Source organism: Grus americana, chromosome 9 (assembly GCF_028858705.1).
Source record: "Grus americana isolate bGruAme1 chromosome 9, bGruAme1.mat, whole genome shotgun sequence".
NCBI classification, from domain to species: domain Eukaryota; kingdom Metazoa; phylum Chordata; class Aves; order Gruiformes; family Gruidae; genus Grus; species Grus americana.
This window is the reverse complement of record NC_072860.1, coordinates 2111675-2128298: the sequence shown is the minus strand read 5'-3', so window position 1 is coordinate 2128298 and position 16624 is coordinate 2111675. Positions and strand designations below refer to the sequence as shown.

The 16624-nt window shown below is 47.7% G+C and overlaps 3 protein-coding genes across 11 annotated transcripts in view; 1 reads left to right on the top strand and 2 right to left on the bottom strand.

Annotated features, from left to right (window-relative positions):
* Positions 1-448: 448 nt before the first annotated feature.
* TMEM41A (transmembrane protein 41A) lies at positions 449-2531 on the bottom strand. Its single transcript, XM_054835029.1, has 5 exons — positions 2381-2531; positions 2136-2289; positions 1764-1925; positions 1127-1265; positions 449-889 (listed from the first exon to the last, which is right to left on the bottom strand). Exons 1-5 carry the CDS (start codon positions 2476-2478, stop codon positions 669-671), a joined length of 774 nt encoding a protein of 257 aa, XP_054691004.1. The 5' UTR covers positions 2479-2531; the 3' UTR covers positions 449-668.
* Positions 2532-2563: 32 nt separating this feature from the next.
* Positions 2564-16624, top strand: part of CEP63 (centrosomal protein 63) — a 46384-nt gene continuing 32323 nt past the window's right edge. For 7 of the 8 annotated variants that reach the window (XR_008578245.1, XM_054835020.1, XM_054835023.1 and 4 more), the window contains exon 1: positions 2564-2793. The gene's annotated coding sequence lies outside the window, so the exon portion shown is untranslated. Of the gene's footprint in view, positions 2794-15393; positions 15434-16624 lie in introns of those variants that run through there. The other variant, XM_054835019.1, reaches the window with a different exon arrangement.
* On the bottom strand, positions 2787-15502 carry LIPH (lipase H). Of its 2 annotated transcripts, XM_054835027.1 has the most exons (10): positions 15355-15502; positions 10992-11359; positions 10178-10286; positions 9966-10067; positions 9501-9590; positions 8203-8370; positions 7095-7190; positions 6002-6113; positions 4317-4490; positions 2787-2939 (listed from the first exon to the last, which is right to left on the bottom strand). In XM_054835027.1, the coding sequence occupies exons 1-10, from the start codon at positions 15404-15406 to the stop codon at positions 2861-2863; spliced, it is 1350 nt and encodes a 449-aa protein (XP_054691002.1). In that variant the 5' UTR covers positions 15407-15502; the 3' UTR covers positions 2787-2860. The 2 variants fall into 2 exon arrangements, with proteins under 2 accessions (XP_054691002.1, XP_054691003.1); XM_054835028.1 differs by lacking the exon at positions 4317-4490.

Sequence of the window (16624 nt, the reverse complement as noted above, 5' to 3'; positions counted from 1 at the left end):
TATGGGTTTGGGGAGGGGAGGAGGAGTAGGGCCTGGCTAGAGCTGGGAAATGTGGCTGGTGATGAAAAACAGCTGCTGTTACAGCTCAGCACAGCCCTGTGTGCTGCGGACTCCTCGGTGCCAAGGGATGAGGCTGGGCAGAAAACCAGATTGCCTGGTGCTCAGAGCAGGCAGCAGCTCTCTGCTGCCACATCAGTCACACCGTGGAGACTAGGTGGGCTCACAAAGCTGGACTCCAAAGTGCAGAGCCCAAGGGAAGCCTGTGACTTGGGCAGGGCAGTGCTTGGCCCCCATGGGGACTAATAAGGGTTCTGGTTTGTCTTCCTCAGGGGATGCTAATACTCCAGATTTTTTTTTTCCATTGCTTTTTCCCCACTTGTGGTGGGCTGGCACCACCCTCAGGCACACTGGAGATGCAGGCTGACTTAAAGGAAACAGGCACATTAACTGGAGTGTTCACAAAGCCCCTGTATAGTGCTCTCCGTGCAGATACACGCACAGTTAAACATTCATTAAAAATAAGAACCTTACACCTCCTCTTAGATGAGAAGAACGATTAAAAACTGCAATTTTCCACAGTGGCGCAGAGCATGCAGAGTAAAACCCACAGGAAGAGAGACCTGCAGCTTTTGCGAGGCAGTTCCCCAACATCTGGGACACCTGAGCCCTCACAAGCTCTTTTTGCCATTGAGTAACTGAGCATGTTTGTCCTTGTCCAGCTTCAAGTGCTTCTTGCTGTATTTCTTGATGAGGGTCCCTGGTATCAAAGCTACCACAGCCATCGCAAGCAGTTTGAGCAGTGTGTCCCAGGAGAAAATGGCATCCAATGAGGTGATTTGTGACAGAATGGCTCCTGTCTGCACGCAGATGAAATTATACGGTGTAAGACCTGAAAGAATCAGAACAAAAACAAACCAAAAAAAAGCCTGTTAGCATCCCACATATTTGCAAAATGCTCCGAGCCCTCCACGTGTAAGGGTGGCTCGAATGCAAACAGTTTGATGGGGCAGAGTCCCAGCTATGACCCTGCCGCTCTGCCCTCCCCAGCTCAGCGTACCACCTCAGGCTCCGTGAGGAGGAGAGGCAATGTCACACTGCCCCTTCAGACAGTCTCCCCAGGCCTTACCGATGAGAACTGAGAAGAAGAACTGGGACACAGGGATGTTTAAAATGGGAGCTGAGAGGTTCAGAAACCAGTTTGGTGTCATGGGGAACAGCCTCAGGAACAACAAGAAGAAAAATAAGCAGCTCCTGTTCTCTTCTACCTGCAGAGAGAAACGTTTCAAATTATTTCTGCTCCTCAGGCACCAGTAACATCTGAACGGCCACGATATTAAAGCAAATATAAGTTTTCTTCTAACCGGCTGCAGTATCAGTCCAGAACTGATGAAAAGCGGCAACTTTATGTATGTATGGGAGCCTAACGGTGAGCCAGCCCCTTCCACGCAAGTGGTGAAAAAGGCATCTAACCTGAATGAGAGCTTGGGAAGGCAGCAGCAGAACCAGCTCCCGCTGTACAACGTGGCCCGGGATGGGTGGAGGCAGTTCTGGGGCACAGGGGCTTCCCAGGCAATCCATTACCTTACTTCTTGATTTTCCTTGGGATCTGGGGTTTTCCACGCACCCCCTCCGTGAACAGGCTTGCTCCTGGGAGCAGTCTCCTCCCTTACCTGACCTGATGCATCCCCTGCACATACTCATTTTTTTCCTAAGTCAACCCAAAAGACAGCCTCATCCAGGGGCCATTCTGGGTGCCTGCCTACCTTTCTTTGCAGCAGAGCCACTTTATCAGGAAAGTAGTGGACGACGAAGTGTTTCCCGAACGTGCCGGAGAGCAGGTAGCAGAAGGTCGCTCCCACAGACGTTAGGGCCGAGCACAGCACCAGCCCGGTCCATGGCCCAAAGAGAGCTCCGGCCAGGACGTTCTGCCGGGGCACAACACGGAGTGAGAGCCCGGGGACACACACACACACACGTGTCCCCACGCTCACCCCGCCTCACCCTCGGGCCAGCCAGGCACCGACCTTGCCCCTCGCCCCCGCAGGCAGCGCCTGATCCGGGACTGGGGGCAAAGGGCTCCTCCGAGGGCTTCGTACCGGCCCCGGCCCCGCCGCCCTCCCGCCGCTCGGCCGTACCAGGAGGCTGGAGCCGGGGATGGCGAAGCTCTGCTTGTAGAGGTAAGCGGCGGAGAAAAGGGCCAGCGCCGCGCCCCGGTGCTGCCGCTCGTAGTCCCGCAGCGCCTCGGCCAGCTCCCGCAGCTCCTCCAGGTCCGACGGGAACCGCAGCGGCCTGAGGGGGGTGGACGGAGGAACACGGGGAGACCCGGAGCACCGGCCCGCCTCGCCCCACACCGCCCGCCACCCTCCGCGCCCGCACCCACCTGCGCGCCTGGCCCGCGCTCAGCCGGGCCGACAGCAGCCAGAGAGCGGCCGTGGCGGCCGCGAAGACGAGCAGCAGCCCGGGCAGCCGCCGCCACATCCCGCCATGGGGCACGGAGCGGCCCCGCCCCGCCGCCCAGGGCAGCGCCACGCGCAGGCGCGAGGCTGTGGGCGGGGCCGTGAGGGCGGGGCGCAGCCCCTGAGGGCCCGGCGGGATCCCTCTGCCCCCTCCCCCCCCGCCCCCCGGTAAAGCCTGGGGGCACAAAGCCGGCTCTGCCGCGGGAGCGTGCTCCAAAACCACACAAAACCACCATTTTTTTTTTGGTCGCTTCTACAGCCCCGTTTATAAATCTCTGCGTTGAGAACCCCACCACGCTGTCTCTGGTCTCCACAGAAGGTGCTGAGGAACTCTGAGGTGAGTCCGGTTGTGGCCGTGCAAATGTCCGACGTTACATGCGGAAGCAACGCGCTGGGGTCTTGGCTCATCTCCAACACGGGATGGGCTTGAAGGTTTTTTTGGTGTTCTCCTTCAGGATGAGGTCGTACCTGCACAGCTGCGGCCTGTGTAAAAACCAAAGTGAAAAATCGGCCTTTCTTGTATCGCCCCCCGTCAGGTCTCCCACAGCGCACTGCAGGCTCACGTAAAATAACTCATGGCCTCAGGACAACTGGCTTGAAGTCCGCCTCGCTTTAGTGTTACCAAGGTCAGGGATACCTTGAGCATACTTTCATCCTGTTCTGTATTACCTTTTGCTTTGCCATGTGGGAAAACAAGCCAGCAAGCAAACTGAGGTATTGGCTACAGAGCTCAGGGTTCCCTTTAAGCCAAGGACTGGGACGAGGCATGGATGTGGCTTAGGGCAGGCCCAGCTGAAAGCCAGAGGACATACTCCCACCTGGGGCTGTGGCTGATTACTTAATGGTGTTAAAATAGGCTTGAAGCTGTAGTCGTGGCCTGTGGCAGCCCCTCCTAGGGGAGAGTGGACAGCCTCTGATGAAGTGTTTGGGCATTTGTGTCTACTTTTAAAAAGATTAAATGCGGATCTGGAGCTGGAAGTGGCTGTGGAGATGTCAGACAGGAGAAGGGGAGTGCCAGGGGGAGCTGGAGGAGGACTTTGCTTATTAGACGTGCACAATCTTCTCCTTATTCTAAGACTAAGGTAAGGGTAGCAGACCTTCGTGAACCGCAAAGAAACATGCTCTGCAGCTGTCCTTTTTTCGCTTCACCTTTCTTACTCTTTGATGTGCAATCCTCATTTTAACCCAAATTTAAAGCACGTATGGCTTGATGCCCACATACTGTCCTTGCACACAAGGTCAACCTAAGAGATTCTGTACTTGCTGAACTTGGGCAGAGATGCCCTCCTGCAAAGGTGCCCTAAAAATCAGGGAAGTTCAAGGGTAGGACTGTAGAGCAGACGGAGGTTAACAAGGTGGCTGAAGCGGCTGTAGAAATCTCAGCAGTAAATGGTCTGGTAGGTACAGGGGCATAGTGGCCAGCAGCTTCCAGTTACTGGAATTCCAGGGGTAAACTAATGTCCCTGTTTGACTGGACATAGAAATTGATTGGGATATAAAATATGTATTTGGGGCTGGACATCTGTATTTCCCTGAGAGCTGCATTTACTTTCAGCCCAGAGTTCAGGCCTGGGCAGCTTCTCTGTAGCTACTCAAAGGCCGTTTTCAAAGGTTAAAATGTCAGACCACTAATTGCATGTTTTCAGTACAATAAAACAACCTCTGTGTTCAAGTTCAGATATGGGATTTGTGTGCATGCACTAAAGGCAGTATTTATTCCCAAGATATGTGTGTAAGAATTATTGAATGTGAAATAAATATAATCCTTCTGGATTAACTCAGCTGGGCCAGGCATCTGGAAGATTCATTTACTTCTGTCCAGTTTGCAGCAACAGAAATGGTTTATAAACCTCTGCTTACCTTTCTGGATTTGTAAGTGACCGAAACCTCATTTGGAGAATCCTGAGTTTGAATTTTGGGCCAATGACAGATCCCGTGGAAAATGTCAAGGAAATTCTTTTTACATTTTCAAAGTCCTGGTCAAATCCAATTAGCAAAGTGATTTGGTTGTACCGCTGAAAGGCTGCAGCTTCTCTAAAGATAAAGCAGACCGGGCGTCAGAGTCACCAAAGGAATAGCACCATTTTTAATATATTCAGTGTAATATTCAAAGCAGTGCTGGGGGAGGAGGAGGACTGAATTTAGGATTAGTTTCTGATTTACAGGAAATGGTTATGAATTCAGCTCTCCAGGTGTGAACCTGCTCAGCCATTTTTGCACTGAGTTATTTGGGGTGGGAGCGGGGACAGAGAGATCTGATGCTGCTTGCTCTGGTCCCAAAGCAGAATCCTCTCCGTGATTCTGCTGTGAACCCGAGTGGACTAACTAGACCCAAATGACGTTCATATGTGGCTGGCTGTGCAAACCTGAGCACTGAGGCATCCGTGGACTTTGCTGTATATAAAAATCTGTTTGTAACAACGCCGTATGGCTGAGGTAACTCTACAAATGCAAGACCATACCTTGGGGGGTGTTAATGCCCCTAACTAAATTTCTGGTAGTTCTCTTCTGGCAAATGCAGCAGAAGCATCTGTGCAACAATGCAGCATTGATGGGAATTAACAGAGTATAATCCTGCTTCTCAGGATAGGAAAATAGATGTGAAGCCTCGCAGGGCTGGGGTTTGACCTTGGTCCTTTTTGACAGAATGGCCAGTTCCACTTTGAGATACGCGAGACAACTGCACCTGTCTTGGTGCAAGAGAGCTGCTCGCGTAAGTGCCGTGGCCACACAACGCGTTCTTTATATACCTGGTTGTATGGCCATAGTTTCAGGTTCACTTTAGGAAGGTGAAGAGCACAGATGTGATCAGAAGTGTATCCAGGTTGCGACATTCACAATGACTGGCCTCGTTTAGAAGTTTTAGGAGGACTGACAAACAGGACGAGTTTTAACCTGTCAAAGGTGTTTACGACCGTGTGTGTAAGCGTGCTGCCTGGTGGGCTGTCACACGCTCGGCAGAGCGGGGTGGTCCTGTTGTGCAACCGCAGGGAGCTATGCAGATTGCTCCAGTGCAAGCGGATGTGGCTGAGAGAATATGCGGTTAGAGACGCTTGGGAAAACTAGTTGAGCAGGATTTGTTTGGCTGAAGTGCGTTTAGATCAATCAGGAATTTGCATGTCCACATAAACACCATTAATTTGCCTCTCCAAGTGGAATGAATTGATTTGGATGTTACATATTCAGGCCCAGGTTCATCCCAGCTGTCTTGGGCACCTGGAGCTGAAACAGAATGCTCCTGGGAAAGGGAAGCAAAGAGGGGGAGACCTGGTTTTCCTCCAGCTTTAGCGGAAGCCTGGGACAGCTGTGCTGCTGGCTGAGATTGTCCGCTGCAGTCCTTAACATGACTGAGAAGGGTCCAAACCAAAGGATTGGTGTGCACTGGGGGAGTCTGTGAAAATCGCACGGGGCCAGGCAAGCCCTAGGGCATGTGCACGATCACGTATCAGCAGAGAAAGCAGAGGAGGATATCTTGCCTCATCCCAGATGCAGTTGTACCAAATGATGTGCTAACATCTACAGATCATCAGATCGGTAAGACTTACGGATTAACTTTAGATTCTGCCTTCTTCCCAGTTTCATCAGCTAGTACGATGCTGAAGGTGCCTCTTCTGGTGTCTTTGTTCCAGGTAGTAATATCCACAAAGTAGTGATAAACTGAGGTGAGAGATAGAGAAAATGTGGTTGGACTCTGCACGCTTGCTCTGCTTTCCAGCCCGGCTATGTGGCTGTCTGGGAGCTGAGCAGGTGGAAGGCATCTTTCTCCCATTTCCTTGGCTGACACAATCCATTCAATTTATCTCTAAAATCTATTTCTCCTTCCTGCCATCTCCCTTTGTAGAGATTTCTAACAGAAATACTAAGAGATGTCTGGGAAAGCACTGCGGTGAGCGTTACGCAAGTGGCGCGCAAGACAGCCTCTCTGTATGGCTTTTGGCATGCCGCCTTTCACTCCCTACCTTGCTTGTTCTTTTTCAGATTGTCTTTTCTTTCTCCTGTCCGCCTCTGAATCTCTTCATTTCTGTTCTCAGCATCTTTCATTTGTCTTCCCTGTCATGGAGCAGAATCATCTTGTTCTTTGATCTGTAAGTCACTGAATTGACTTGCTGACCAGCACTGGAGCTCAGGCCATAATCCCTGCCCATGGCTTGGTATGTCGGTGATCACGGGGGAGAGGAGAAATCTTGGTGAAACCTTTTTTATCACCGATTCACCCTTGCCCTGTGCTTTTTGCTTTTGTCCAGGGTAGCTTTTTTACCTGTTCAGCTCAGAGCATGCCTGATTCTCATTGTTCCCACGCACCTCTTGCACAGAAAGTGATGTGTCGTTTTGAAATACAGTTTAGGAACTACCCTTTTATATTTCATTTGCATGTTCTCAACAAATTCCCTAGCATTGTAAGCAAGACGAGCCTGTTCTTGCACATTTCTAGCGAGTAGTTGGCTTTCACAGCGCAGGGCAGGTTTGCAGATAAGGAATGTAATGGCAAGACTGCAGATGGACATAATTCTATCCAGCAGCCACTGGCTTTGTTTCTAAAATGCTGGCTATGATGCCAGTAGCAACTAACCATCTCTCGTTATTGCTGAAGAAGGCAATACACAAAGAAAAATAATCTCAGAAATCTTAGTCACTTACTGCAGAATGGCTCTTTGTCCGCTGTATCAAAAAACATACTCGTCACTGGATGGCTCTGTTGTGTTAAATAGCTTTTCCACTTATGGGCATAATAACCTATAGGTGACAGTTGGAAAATTGTTGAAACAGAGGGTTACTGCACAGGTATATAAGCAACTAAATAGCTCAAAATAACAAAGCAAGTATTTAAGGAATAGTATATTGCTTGCCAGCTGCAAGGTGTTACTGTGCACACGCTCCCATACTCCGTAGGCTTATACCAGGGCTTAATTTTACTTGGGTAACTGAAGCCAGCTGAGTGTCTAAATATGCCTGGTTACTGTTCAGCACTTATTATAAGGTTGATCTTTTTCCACATCTGACATCTGTGGTCAAGAAGGATTTCACTTTGCAGTGCAGAATGAAATTCATCCCCTTAGCTTTGCAAGTTCATTTCTGGAAGTGTCAGGTTTTTTTAGCATGAACATTTCAGAAAGGGCAGCCTGAAGCTGGGCTCTCATGTCCAGGCTGGGACACCTCTGTGGGTCAGTGACAAAAAAACAGAATAGCCTTGGTTCACCTCTCTCTGCCACTCCTTTTAGAGTCAAGAGGGGTTTGCAGTGCTGAAAATCTCTTAGAAAAGTTCCTATTTTAGTCAGAACATGCCCCTATCCCTCAAACTGTGCAGCTGTTTTTTCTGCAACTTCAGTGTAAAGATCTCGGGTGTTGTTTTGGCTTTTCTAGTTCTGGATCCTTTACATGTGGACTTTTGTTCTAGGTCAAGCACTGGAACAGGCTGCCCAGGGAAGTGGTGGAGTCACCATCCCTGGAGGTATTTTAAGACATGTAGGGTGGTGCTTAGGGACATGGTTTAGTGGTAGACTTGGCAGTGCTAGGTTAACGGTTGGACTTGATGATTTTAAAGGTCTTTTCCAACCTAACCGATTCTATTAACGTGATGTCAAGGAGAGATCATCCCAAAAACCTCAGTGGAAATAACTTGCATGCTTTTGCAAAGCACTGTGTTGTGTTAGTCCTTTAGCAAAACATTTGTCGCATGCTAAGTTACAGTAATGACGGGCAGCTCTGTCAGACATTCAGGATGTATTTACATTCCCTGGATCCTTACCTAGGATGGGGCATGGCATAGGCCAGAAACTTTCGCAGCTGGTACATTTGCCATTCCTGTAATTTCTGTAGGAGTCACACGGGTATGCAGTAATATTGCAGCTCTGTTTCAGGGATGACATGAACAGGAAAACAGACCTCTGGTGGTCACATTTAAAATACTGCAATCCTTAATCATACACAGGGAAGAAATATTTTGTTAGCAATCCTCATGCTTCAGGAAAACAGTATTAATGCATTAGCAAAAACGGAGATGCCAATGGACAGTCACGAACTAGTCTGAACACGACAGATTGCACTGGGGAGCACTGGGCTTGGGCAGAACAGTTAAGTGGGCACCAGCCTCTCCCTTTGAGCGCACGCAGCTCTGCCTACGTCTACTTTATTTTTTTTTTCTGGTCTTTTTTGGTTTGAAAAATGTATTTGTTAGTATTGTTACTGCAGTTCCAGAGGATACAGCTATGGATCTTACTCTGTCTCAGGTGTTCTCGTCTTCTCTCTGAGCTCAGGCCTGACAGCTGGATATTGCTTTTTATTTTGCACATGGCCTTCCATTTTGGTGTAAAAAAACCTCTTTAGGAAGACATAACTCATAAAATGAGTTGTTGCATGAGCAGCAAAATGAGTGAAGACTCATTTCCTATGGATTTTTGTTTCAGGCTGGTTTCCTGTGTAGATTCTCTTGGGTCTGATAAGGGTTGAGTTCACATTACTGCCTTTTCTTCTGTGAGGTATCTTCTTCACCCAACTTTCATAAAACCACTTCTGCTGCCAGGCTGGAAAGAAATAAAAGCCTTCTTGTGTTCAAGACTAGGGCTCTACCTGCCAGACTGCACTGTCTGTCACTGCCAAGAAAGAAAGATGCATTGGATGCGGTGTAACTGCCTACCCCATGTTCATCTTGAACCTGTTTTCTGAACAGGTTCTTGCCTTCACTAGTCCTTGGGGTTTTGTGTGTGTTCTAAGTAATTAAAAAAAAAAAAAACAAAACCCAAACCCACAGGTTTTCTAAACGTAGTTGCAAAATGAAGGCACAAATCTACCTGATGACGTTTTGCATGGAAAAATAATCCCATTTGCATTTGTGACGGAGGGCAGAAGGATCACCCCTGACTCCTATGCCTGCCTGGTGCGCATCAGCTAAACTCCTGTTAGCTGGGAAGAGATTGCTGTCATGCCTTTCCCAGAACATGGTTTTCATGTATTTTCTAAGCAATGATGATGTTTCTCTGGCCTTCTCTTTTGTCTGATTGGAAACATTTTGTCAGTGTTTGTGCAATTCAAGGCAGAATTAATTACCAGAAAATATTGTCAGTGGACAGCCAGGCTGGTCGGTTCCGCCATTGGGGTAGAAGTCTATGTGGCCTAGTGCTTCTGCGTAACCTAGCCCTGACAAAAGAAAATATCAGGGGTGAGGGGAGGGATTATTAAATCGTAAAATACAGAAGAAGGAAACGTAAGAAACTAACTGGAAAAAAGAATAGTTGTTTAGCTCTAGGATGCCTGCCTGTGCAGGAATATTAATGTCATTCATCTATATGAGTCTATTTGCAATGCACCTAAACCAGCAGCTCCTGAGGGAGTGCTGAGCACAGCGTGGGGAACACAGGACCTTCACAGCACCAGCGAAGGAGACTGCTGTCCTCCTGGCCCAAAGGAGCAAGGATCCCCCAGCACTGCTGCCTACCAGAGCCCCCGCTTTCCTGCGCTCCCCATCGGTCTGTAGGTTTCCTCATAATGGTAAAGAGGAGAAATGTCACGTACCGTCGGTGTCCGAATGAATGACGTCGACAAACTGTGCGTCTGTAGGATCCAGCCTCTCGCTGGGCGGCTTTCCTCTGTACAAGGGGCCCGCTGGGTCAAGGCCTGCAACACAAACCCATGTGGGTGGCATCACTTCAGTAGCGTGCCGCTCGCTCTGCTCATGGACAACAGCCATCCTCAGAGCAAAGGGACTGACAGGAGGAAGGGCTTACCTGTGATTCTTCCAAGTGTACCATCAAACATCTGTCCCACGAAGCCAGAGATATGTGCTCCCAGGCTCACTCCTATCATGTGCAAGGAGTCAAGCGACGCTCCATCAATCTGCAAAAAGTACTCATGGTCACAGATTTTAGGCATGTGAAAGGCATAAAAAAACATCAAGAGGACGAATGTAAATGCATCTCCCTACTTTTCCTGCATTTTCCCTCAGTGTGTTCCACTCTGTGTAAATATTCCCCCTTTGGTAGTCCCACAGTACAACTAGCACTGATGTTGAAGGCCCGTATCTGAGAGCGCTGCGATGAGAACAGTTCTGGCAATGGCTGTATTTTCCTGGGGCAGCGACACAAGTGTGGACGGGAACGCGTATTCCCATCAGTACAGCTCCGCTTGCTCACATGTGGTTCCTGCAAGGCATGAGCAGACACAATGATCCTAATGATCCAGTGTCATCATTGACTGTGCCAGTGCAACAGCTTAGAGGGGCTGCGAACTGTAGCATAAGCTGACTTTTGGACATCCAGAAAGTGGAAATAGAGTTTCTGTGTATGGGAAAACATATCTGTAGAGTTTTGTATCCAGAAATGTAGACACTTAAGGGTGTAAACTGAATATTGCAACAAAATACCATCGTACCAAGTCCAAGGGTAGAATTTGGCACTGCAGTATAGCTGCACTTCCAAAAATTAATGTATTCCTTTTCAGGAGTTTCTTCTCCCAGACATCCTGCTGTTTTTCAACACTTCCTTTGTGCCCTTTGCATACTGTGCGCTAATGACTATATCATAGTGTGAGCATTCAACTTACCAGCATTTCATCAATAAGTTTCTTCAGAATCTCAGCAACTTTCTTACAGTTTCTGGAAGCACTACTGTAGATGAGAGTTGTTGCCCCCTGGTTCCAGTCCACAAGGATGACGTTCATGTCTTCTACAGAAAGCAGAAGGTGTACCAAGTCAGGGATCCAGATCGGGGTAGAGCCTGTGAGTCGGTATCCATGGATGATGAAGCTGGTTTTCTTGGTCACATCTAGATACTTGGAGGCTGTTGAATTGAGCTTTTCAGCACAGTTTGGGTTCTGTCTGGTGTAGAGCAGCAGCTTCACTTTCAGGTCTGTCCCTATCAAAGCATTGCCAATGTTGAGAGCTGTGAATGCAGGGCATGTCTCCCCGGGATCTGAAAAGAGCAGAGTGTGGCAATCCTGAGGTTAGCACCAACGTGTTTGCTTTCATCTTTTTCTACCAGCCAGCCCTGCACAGGCACGGGAACGTATGTTGTGAGCTGTCTGAGCTGGGGCTGCTCCTTTCCATCATGTTCATGACTGGAGTTACCCTGAAACAGGTTTTCTTGCCGTGTTGGAACAAAGACAGCAAGTGTACCTTCTTGGAGCAGCATTCCCTGAAAACAGCACAGTCCTGCTTCCACTAGCAGCTGGGAGATGGCATGGGCTCTCTCCAAAAATTCCACTAGTGTTAGGAAAGTATTGGTGACCACCAACTAGGATGGTTACTGTATTGGTTTGAGAGCACATCAGATGCTCTGGACAGGTTCTAGGGTAAAGAGATATCCTCGTGGTTTGTTCGTAACTTCAGTCTGGGGCTGACAAGCTGCAGAGGATCTCGCTGTTGTGAGGGGCAGCTCAATGCTTCATTTGTATTTGCAGATGTGGCCTGCTATTTCAGACTGAGAAACGGGACACCCTTTGACTGCATGAGATATGTTACTGCTATTGCTTTACACACAGCTGAAGAGTAACTGAATTTTATGAGTGCTGCTTTATGGGATGGTCTCTGCCATTTGAAAGCCTGTCTTTGTTCCTTGCTTTTCCAGCAGAACACCAGCTGAGCCTTCAGAGTCCAATGCAATCTGCAACAGGGCACAGGCAGGGGATGGAGTAACTGTCTCCAGACAGACACTGCTTATGAAGGCCCTCCCAGGTTTTGTAGCTTCCTTCTGGTTCTCAATCCTTTTCCCCAAATCCCCTTAATCTTATTGAAGAAACTTGTGGGAAAGAGTGTCCCTCTCATGCATACACCCTGGGCTGCAATAATTGTTCAGGCTGCAGTTGCTAAAGAAATCTTCCTGATCTTTGTTGCTTAAAGCCCTGTGCAGAAGGGTTTAGAAAACCTGCAGCTGTGAGCTAATTGTGCTCTAGAAAATCTCCAATACTCTGTGCATTTTAATTTCTAAATGATGAGACTCTCATGGTTTCTACGAACAACTTTGCCTTTTCTCCTCCTCTGGAAATCAGGAGCATGAGAGCGATAGAAATGTTATGTGCCCAACACATAAAATAATCTGCTCAGTTGCCATAGTTCTGCTAATTACTTTGTAGAAGCCCCAGGAGCTCCAGAAATAAAAGTTAATAGGCTAAAAGGATGTTGCAGTTAAGTCCAACTGGATATTTTAAATTGCTAGCATAAATTCAGAAATAAATTTTAACATTTGAAATCCATGGAGTCCTTCCCGTGGTAAAATACGAATAGTGGGACAGGAGCAGTGGAAAATGAACCCTCAGCCAGGCCCAGTGAACATCGGTTGTCATCAGTGGCCTTTGAGTTGAGCCTCCGTAATGCTCCCAGTGGCAGTGTGACTGGGCCTTGCTTGCAAGAGCGAAGGTGGTCTGGGCGGCTGTCTCCTGACACTGCTCACGTGGAGATCTCAAAGTAACCAGCAGAGAAAAATTACCATTTTTTTCTGATACACGCCAGCATACACAGCGATACTTTTAATGACTGTCCTCTAGGTGCTACTGCAACACAAAAAAAAATGCAATTATATTTATTTTTTACTAATAACTAGAAATTGGTTTAGTTATTGTATAGTATTATTATATAGTGCTGTTAATCATCTTTACCCCCACTGCAGCTGTAGTAATACAGGCAGAAATGCCAGGCAAGACTTCTGTATGGTGCAAGATTACACCAATTGCTTAATTTGTTTATCTGTCTCCTGCACTGTGCTGAGACTTGCCGAGAGGAGCACTCTGTCTGTCACCAGAACAGCCCAAACCTTCTGGTAAAGAAGAGCCTTTGAAGAGCTGATGGGCATTTGCTAATACCCAACAGAGGAACTGTTTAAAAAGCCTTGTTATATCTGCACCAAGTCTGTTAGATTTGTTCTATTTTGATTAACAAAAATCAGATCAGTACTAATAGTGGGGGAAAACCTGCCAGCTTCTCTTCTGGCAGGCTGGTGCACATCCCAGGCTCATCCACCATGTGGTACAAAAGCTGACACATGAGGACAGCCAGTTATCCTGGCTTTGCTTTTCATTCTGATAAGCACAGTGAATCTGACCCAAATGGCTGGAAGTGTCTTTAAACTCCAACAAGATTTCTGTGATGGGGCAAGAGGTTTATGGAGATTAATTCTGCAAGCAAGGTGGAAACTCACAGCCTGGCACTGTACTTAACTCGTGTCCAACAGCCCACTGCCCTCCAGCAAAGGTGAATAAATGTGACAGTTAACCCGGTGTCCCATTAACTCGCTCCCAGCCCTGTCTTGGCCATTAGCTTGCTGAACAGCCTCAGGCAATTCACTTTTCCCCCTCCACCCAGTTTTCTGATCTGTAAAATAGGATGGCAAACACAGCAGTTTCCTGGGCAAGGCGCTCTGACATCTCAGCACTGTAGCAGGGGCGTACCGATCTGTTAAACCCACATTCCTACGTGGGAGCTGGATGCCTTTTGTCTCGAGCTTGAGATCAGCCTCTGAGGTGCTACTGCAGCAGGAGGGGCACCTTCAGAATAACTTCGTTCTGAAGTCGCATATACACACACTCACAGATATATAAAAATACTCTGAAGTTATATATTCCCAGGTGGGAGTGTTGCGATCATGAGAATGGTCCCAGGCAGACTCCGTGGTATTTCCTGCAGTCAGTGCTACTTAAGGCCTGCCTTCCCCTGTCCTTTCTCCTTCCTTTCTTGGAAACGGTGTTTGGAGGCTTCTTCTTCCTTCTGTCCTGGATGTTCATCCCATGGACAGGCAGGGTTTGTAATAGTCGCATTTTGGGGCCGTGATCTTGAGGCAGTCTGTGCGAATAGAATAACAGCTGAAATTTTTTACCTCCACCAGTCTGTCCTCTTGCAAAGTGAAGTTCCAACAGATTTTCACTTCAATGAGTCAAGTGGTCACTTGGTCAGATTTGTAGTTGTCCTAGCCATCGGCCTCGGGAGACTGCACTGCCAGGCAGAGCCTGCGAAGGGGGCTGCTCACCCAGGCAATGCCTTGCGTGGACCTCGGATAAATGTGTGGCTGCTTCTGCGTCTGTCTGCGGTTTCACTTGTAACGCTGTCACCTTGCCTGGACTTTTTCCAGTGTGTTTCAACAGACTGGTCTTACGCACCAACAATGAGGCTTCACCTTTAAGCAACACTTCATATCCACACAGCAAATCTCAGTAGCATTAGTGAGGAATTCCATTGCTTTTCCACAGAAAGAGTGTGCCCTCTACCTCTTAAACTGGTCTTCAGGATCTCACTGGGCTTCCTTGGTACCTTTTCACACAATTCTCTTTTTCCGCTTCTTATGACTATACTTCCTACAGCATATTTAACAAATTAAGCAAAATGCGACCTCAAGATTACTCCGGAGAACCTGATGAAATACAAGTTAGTATTTATAAGAATACTGCTTTTTTGTTTTGAGGTTTGTGGGGTTTTTTAATCCTGTTTGTTTTCCCTACAAAACAGAGAGCTGTAACTTGACTTGCTCCCATGTGTATGCTAACACAAGGCAATACATTTGTTTCTTGTTACACAGGTTGATTCTTGATAGGGCTGTGAGGATATCAAACGAAGTTTATTGTTCATAAATGGTAATTCATCCTTCACGTCTGTCATATAAGATGCTGCTGAAGAGAAATCATTCTTCTCTGAAGATTTCAGATGACATTTTCAGTGTCGATGGATAGTACTTATATAAAGGAAATGTTTGCAAAGTGAGGAAAAGACAATAAAAATCACTTCTGGTTTTACATTTGGAACTCTTAGAGCTGACTACATTCATGTAACCAGTATAATTTGCTTTGCCAAAATAAATAATGGTAGTGAGAAACCCCACGCAGTAACTATAATGCAGAGGGTAGATATATGCCTGTTTCTGCAAAGCACCGAAAGCCTGTTACATTTGACAAACACATTCAAAACACACAGTTGATTTCTTACCTGTTTTCGCCCCATACAAGAGGTAGATGAACACGACGCACAGCCTCAGCATATGGACTTCCACATGGAACTTCTACAGGTAAAAGATTTTAAGGATCCCAGAATTTCTTTGCCATGTGTCTGCTGTCTCTGACAACAGTTCGCTCTCTTTTTCTGCCAGTAACAGTAGGTGTGGTGAAAGGAGGAAGTTACCAGCCAAGAAATTAAGATCAGTCTTTAGTTATACAACGAAAGCTTCTTCTTAAAAAGGTGGGGCACCTTCTATTCTACCAGGTTTCCTTATTTTAAATATAGTTTGCCCTGGGGAATGACTAATCAAAGACACAAATGGTTTGGTATCACGCTGTAAGCAGCAATTCGACTACACGTGTTGAAACTAAGGAAATGATCGCATGTCTATTTGTCTTTTGCAAAGAATGTCAAAAGGCAGCAAAGAACGTAGGTGTCACTGCAAGTCTGATAAGTATCTGGGCAGGGCCAGCACTTGGTTTCACAGGGCCCTACATTGCTAGCATGATCGCTGCTCTCCCGTGTCCCTCTGGCTTTCCTGAGCACCATGGCCCAGCATCCCTTCCAACCTACGAGATCCTGTCGTCTCAGCGGGACACCTGTCACGATGTCGTGACAGCGAGAAGGTACCAGTTCGAGTCAATCTGGACAGGAGGAAGAAGATGGCAGATGCAAAGACAGCTGTCGGGAGCAGGAAAGGAAGTCTGAAATCGAAGCTGGAAGATCGAGTGGCAAAATTGGAAAGATGGAGGGTGGTGGGGAGGTTGTCAAGAGGGAAGAGAGCAGGGATGGGTGCTGGATAGAAGCTGTGTGGTAGCTTTGCCTAATGTTTTCTTTGCAAATTCCTCCAACGTAGGCCAGGGAAAGGGAACACGGGGAGGATCAGAAACACCTCATTAAGCACAGGCTCCGTTTTATCCCTCTGGTGATGATCCAGCAAGGAGCTGAACTATTACAGTTCCCAGCTGCACAGCACTTTCTTTGGTCCATGCTGTACATACTAAGCTTTTTGACATTGCTAATTCTTGGGTTAATCCTTAGCTCTGCCTGCTGGCTGTCTGCAGCTCCTTCTTGCTCAGACAAGCGCGTACAGCTTGTCTGGTGCAGGCACGATGCACGGCTCGCGCCTCAGACGGAGGAGCGCACCCAGCAACATGCATGATTTTTTCACAAGCCCCTCGAGCTCTCCGTCCTCACGCAGCTCGGCAGTCACAGTCTTACGGGACATGTGCTGTGCTGTGATTCCATTTGGTAATCACAC

Coding starts and splice junctions, on each gene's coding strand:
- LIPH (XM_054835027.1), bottom strand. CDS start 15,406: ATGCTGAGGCTGTGCGTCGTGTTCATCTACCTCTTGTATGGGGCGAAA. Junction 11,360..15,354: donor CTTGTATGGGGCGAAAACAG/GTAAGAAATCAA, acceptor TGCTCTTTTCAG/ATCCCGGGGAGACATGCCCT. Junction 10,287..10,991: donor AACTTATTGATGAAATGCTG/GTAAGTTGAATG, acceptor TACTTTTTGCAG/ATTGATGGAGCGTCGCTTGA.
- TMEM41A (XM_054835029.1), bottom strand. CDS start 2,478: ATGTGGCGGCGGCTGCCCGGGCTGCTGCTCGTCTTCGCGGCCGCCACG. Junction 1,266..1,763: donor TGGCTCTGCTGCAAAGAAAG/GTAGGCAGGCAC, acceptor TTCTCTCTGCAG/GTAGAAGAGAACAGGAGCTG. Junction 890..1,126: donor CTTCTTCTCAGTTCTCATCG/GTAAGGCCTGGG, acceptor TGATTCTTTCAG/GTCTTACACCGTATAATTTC.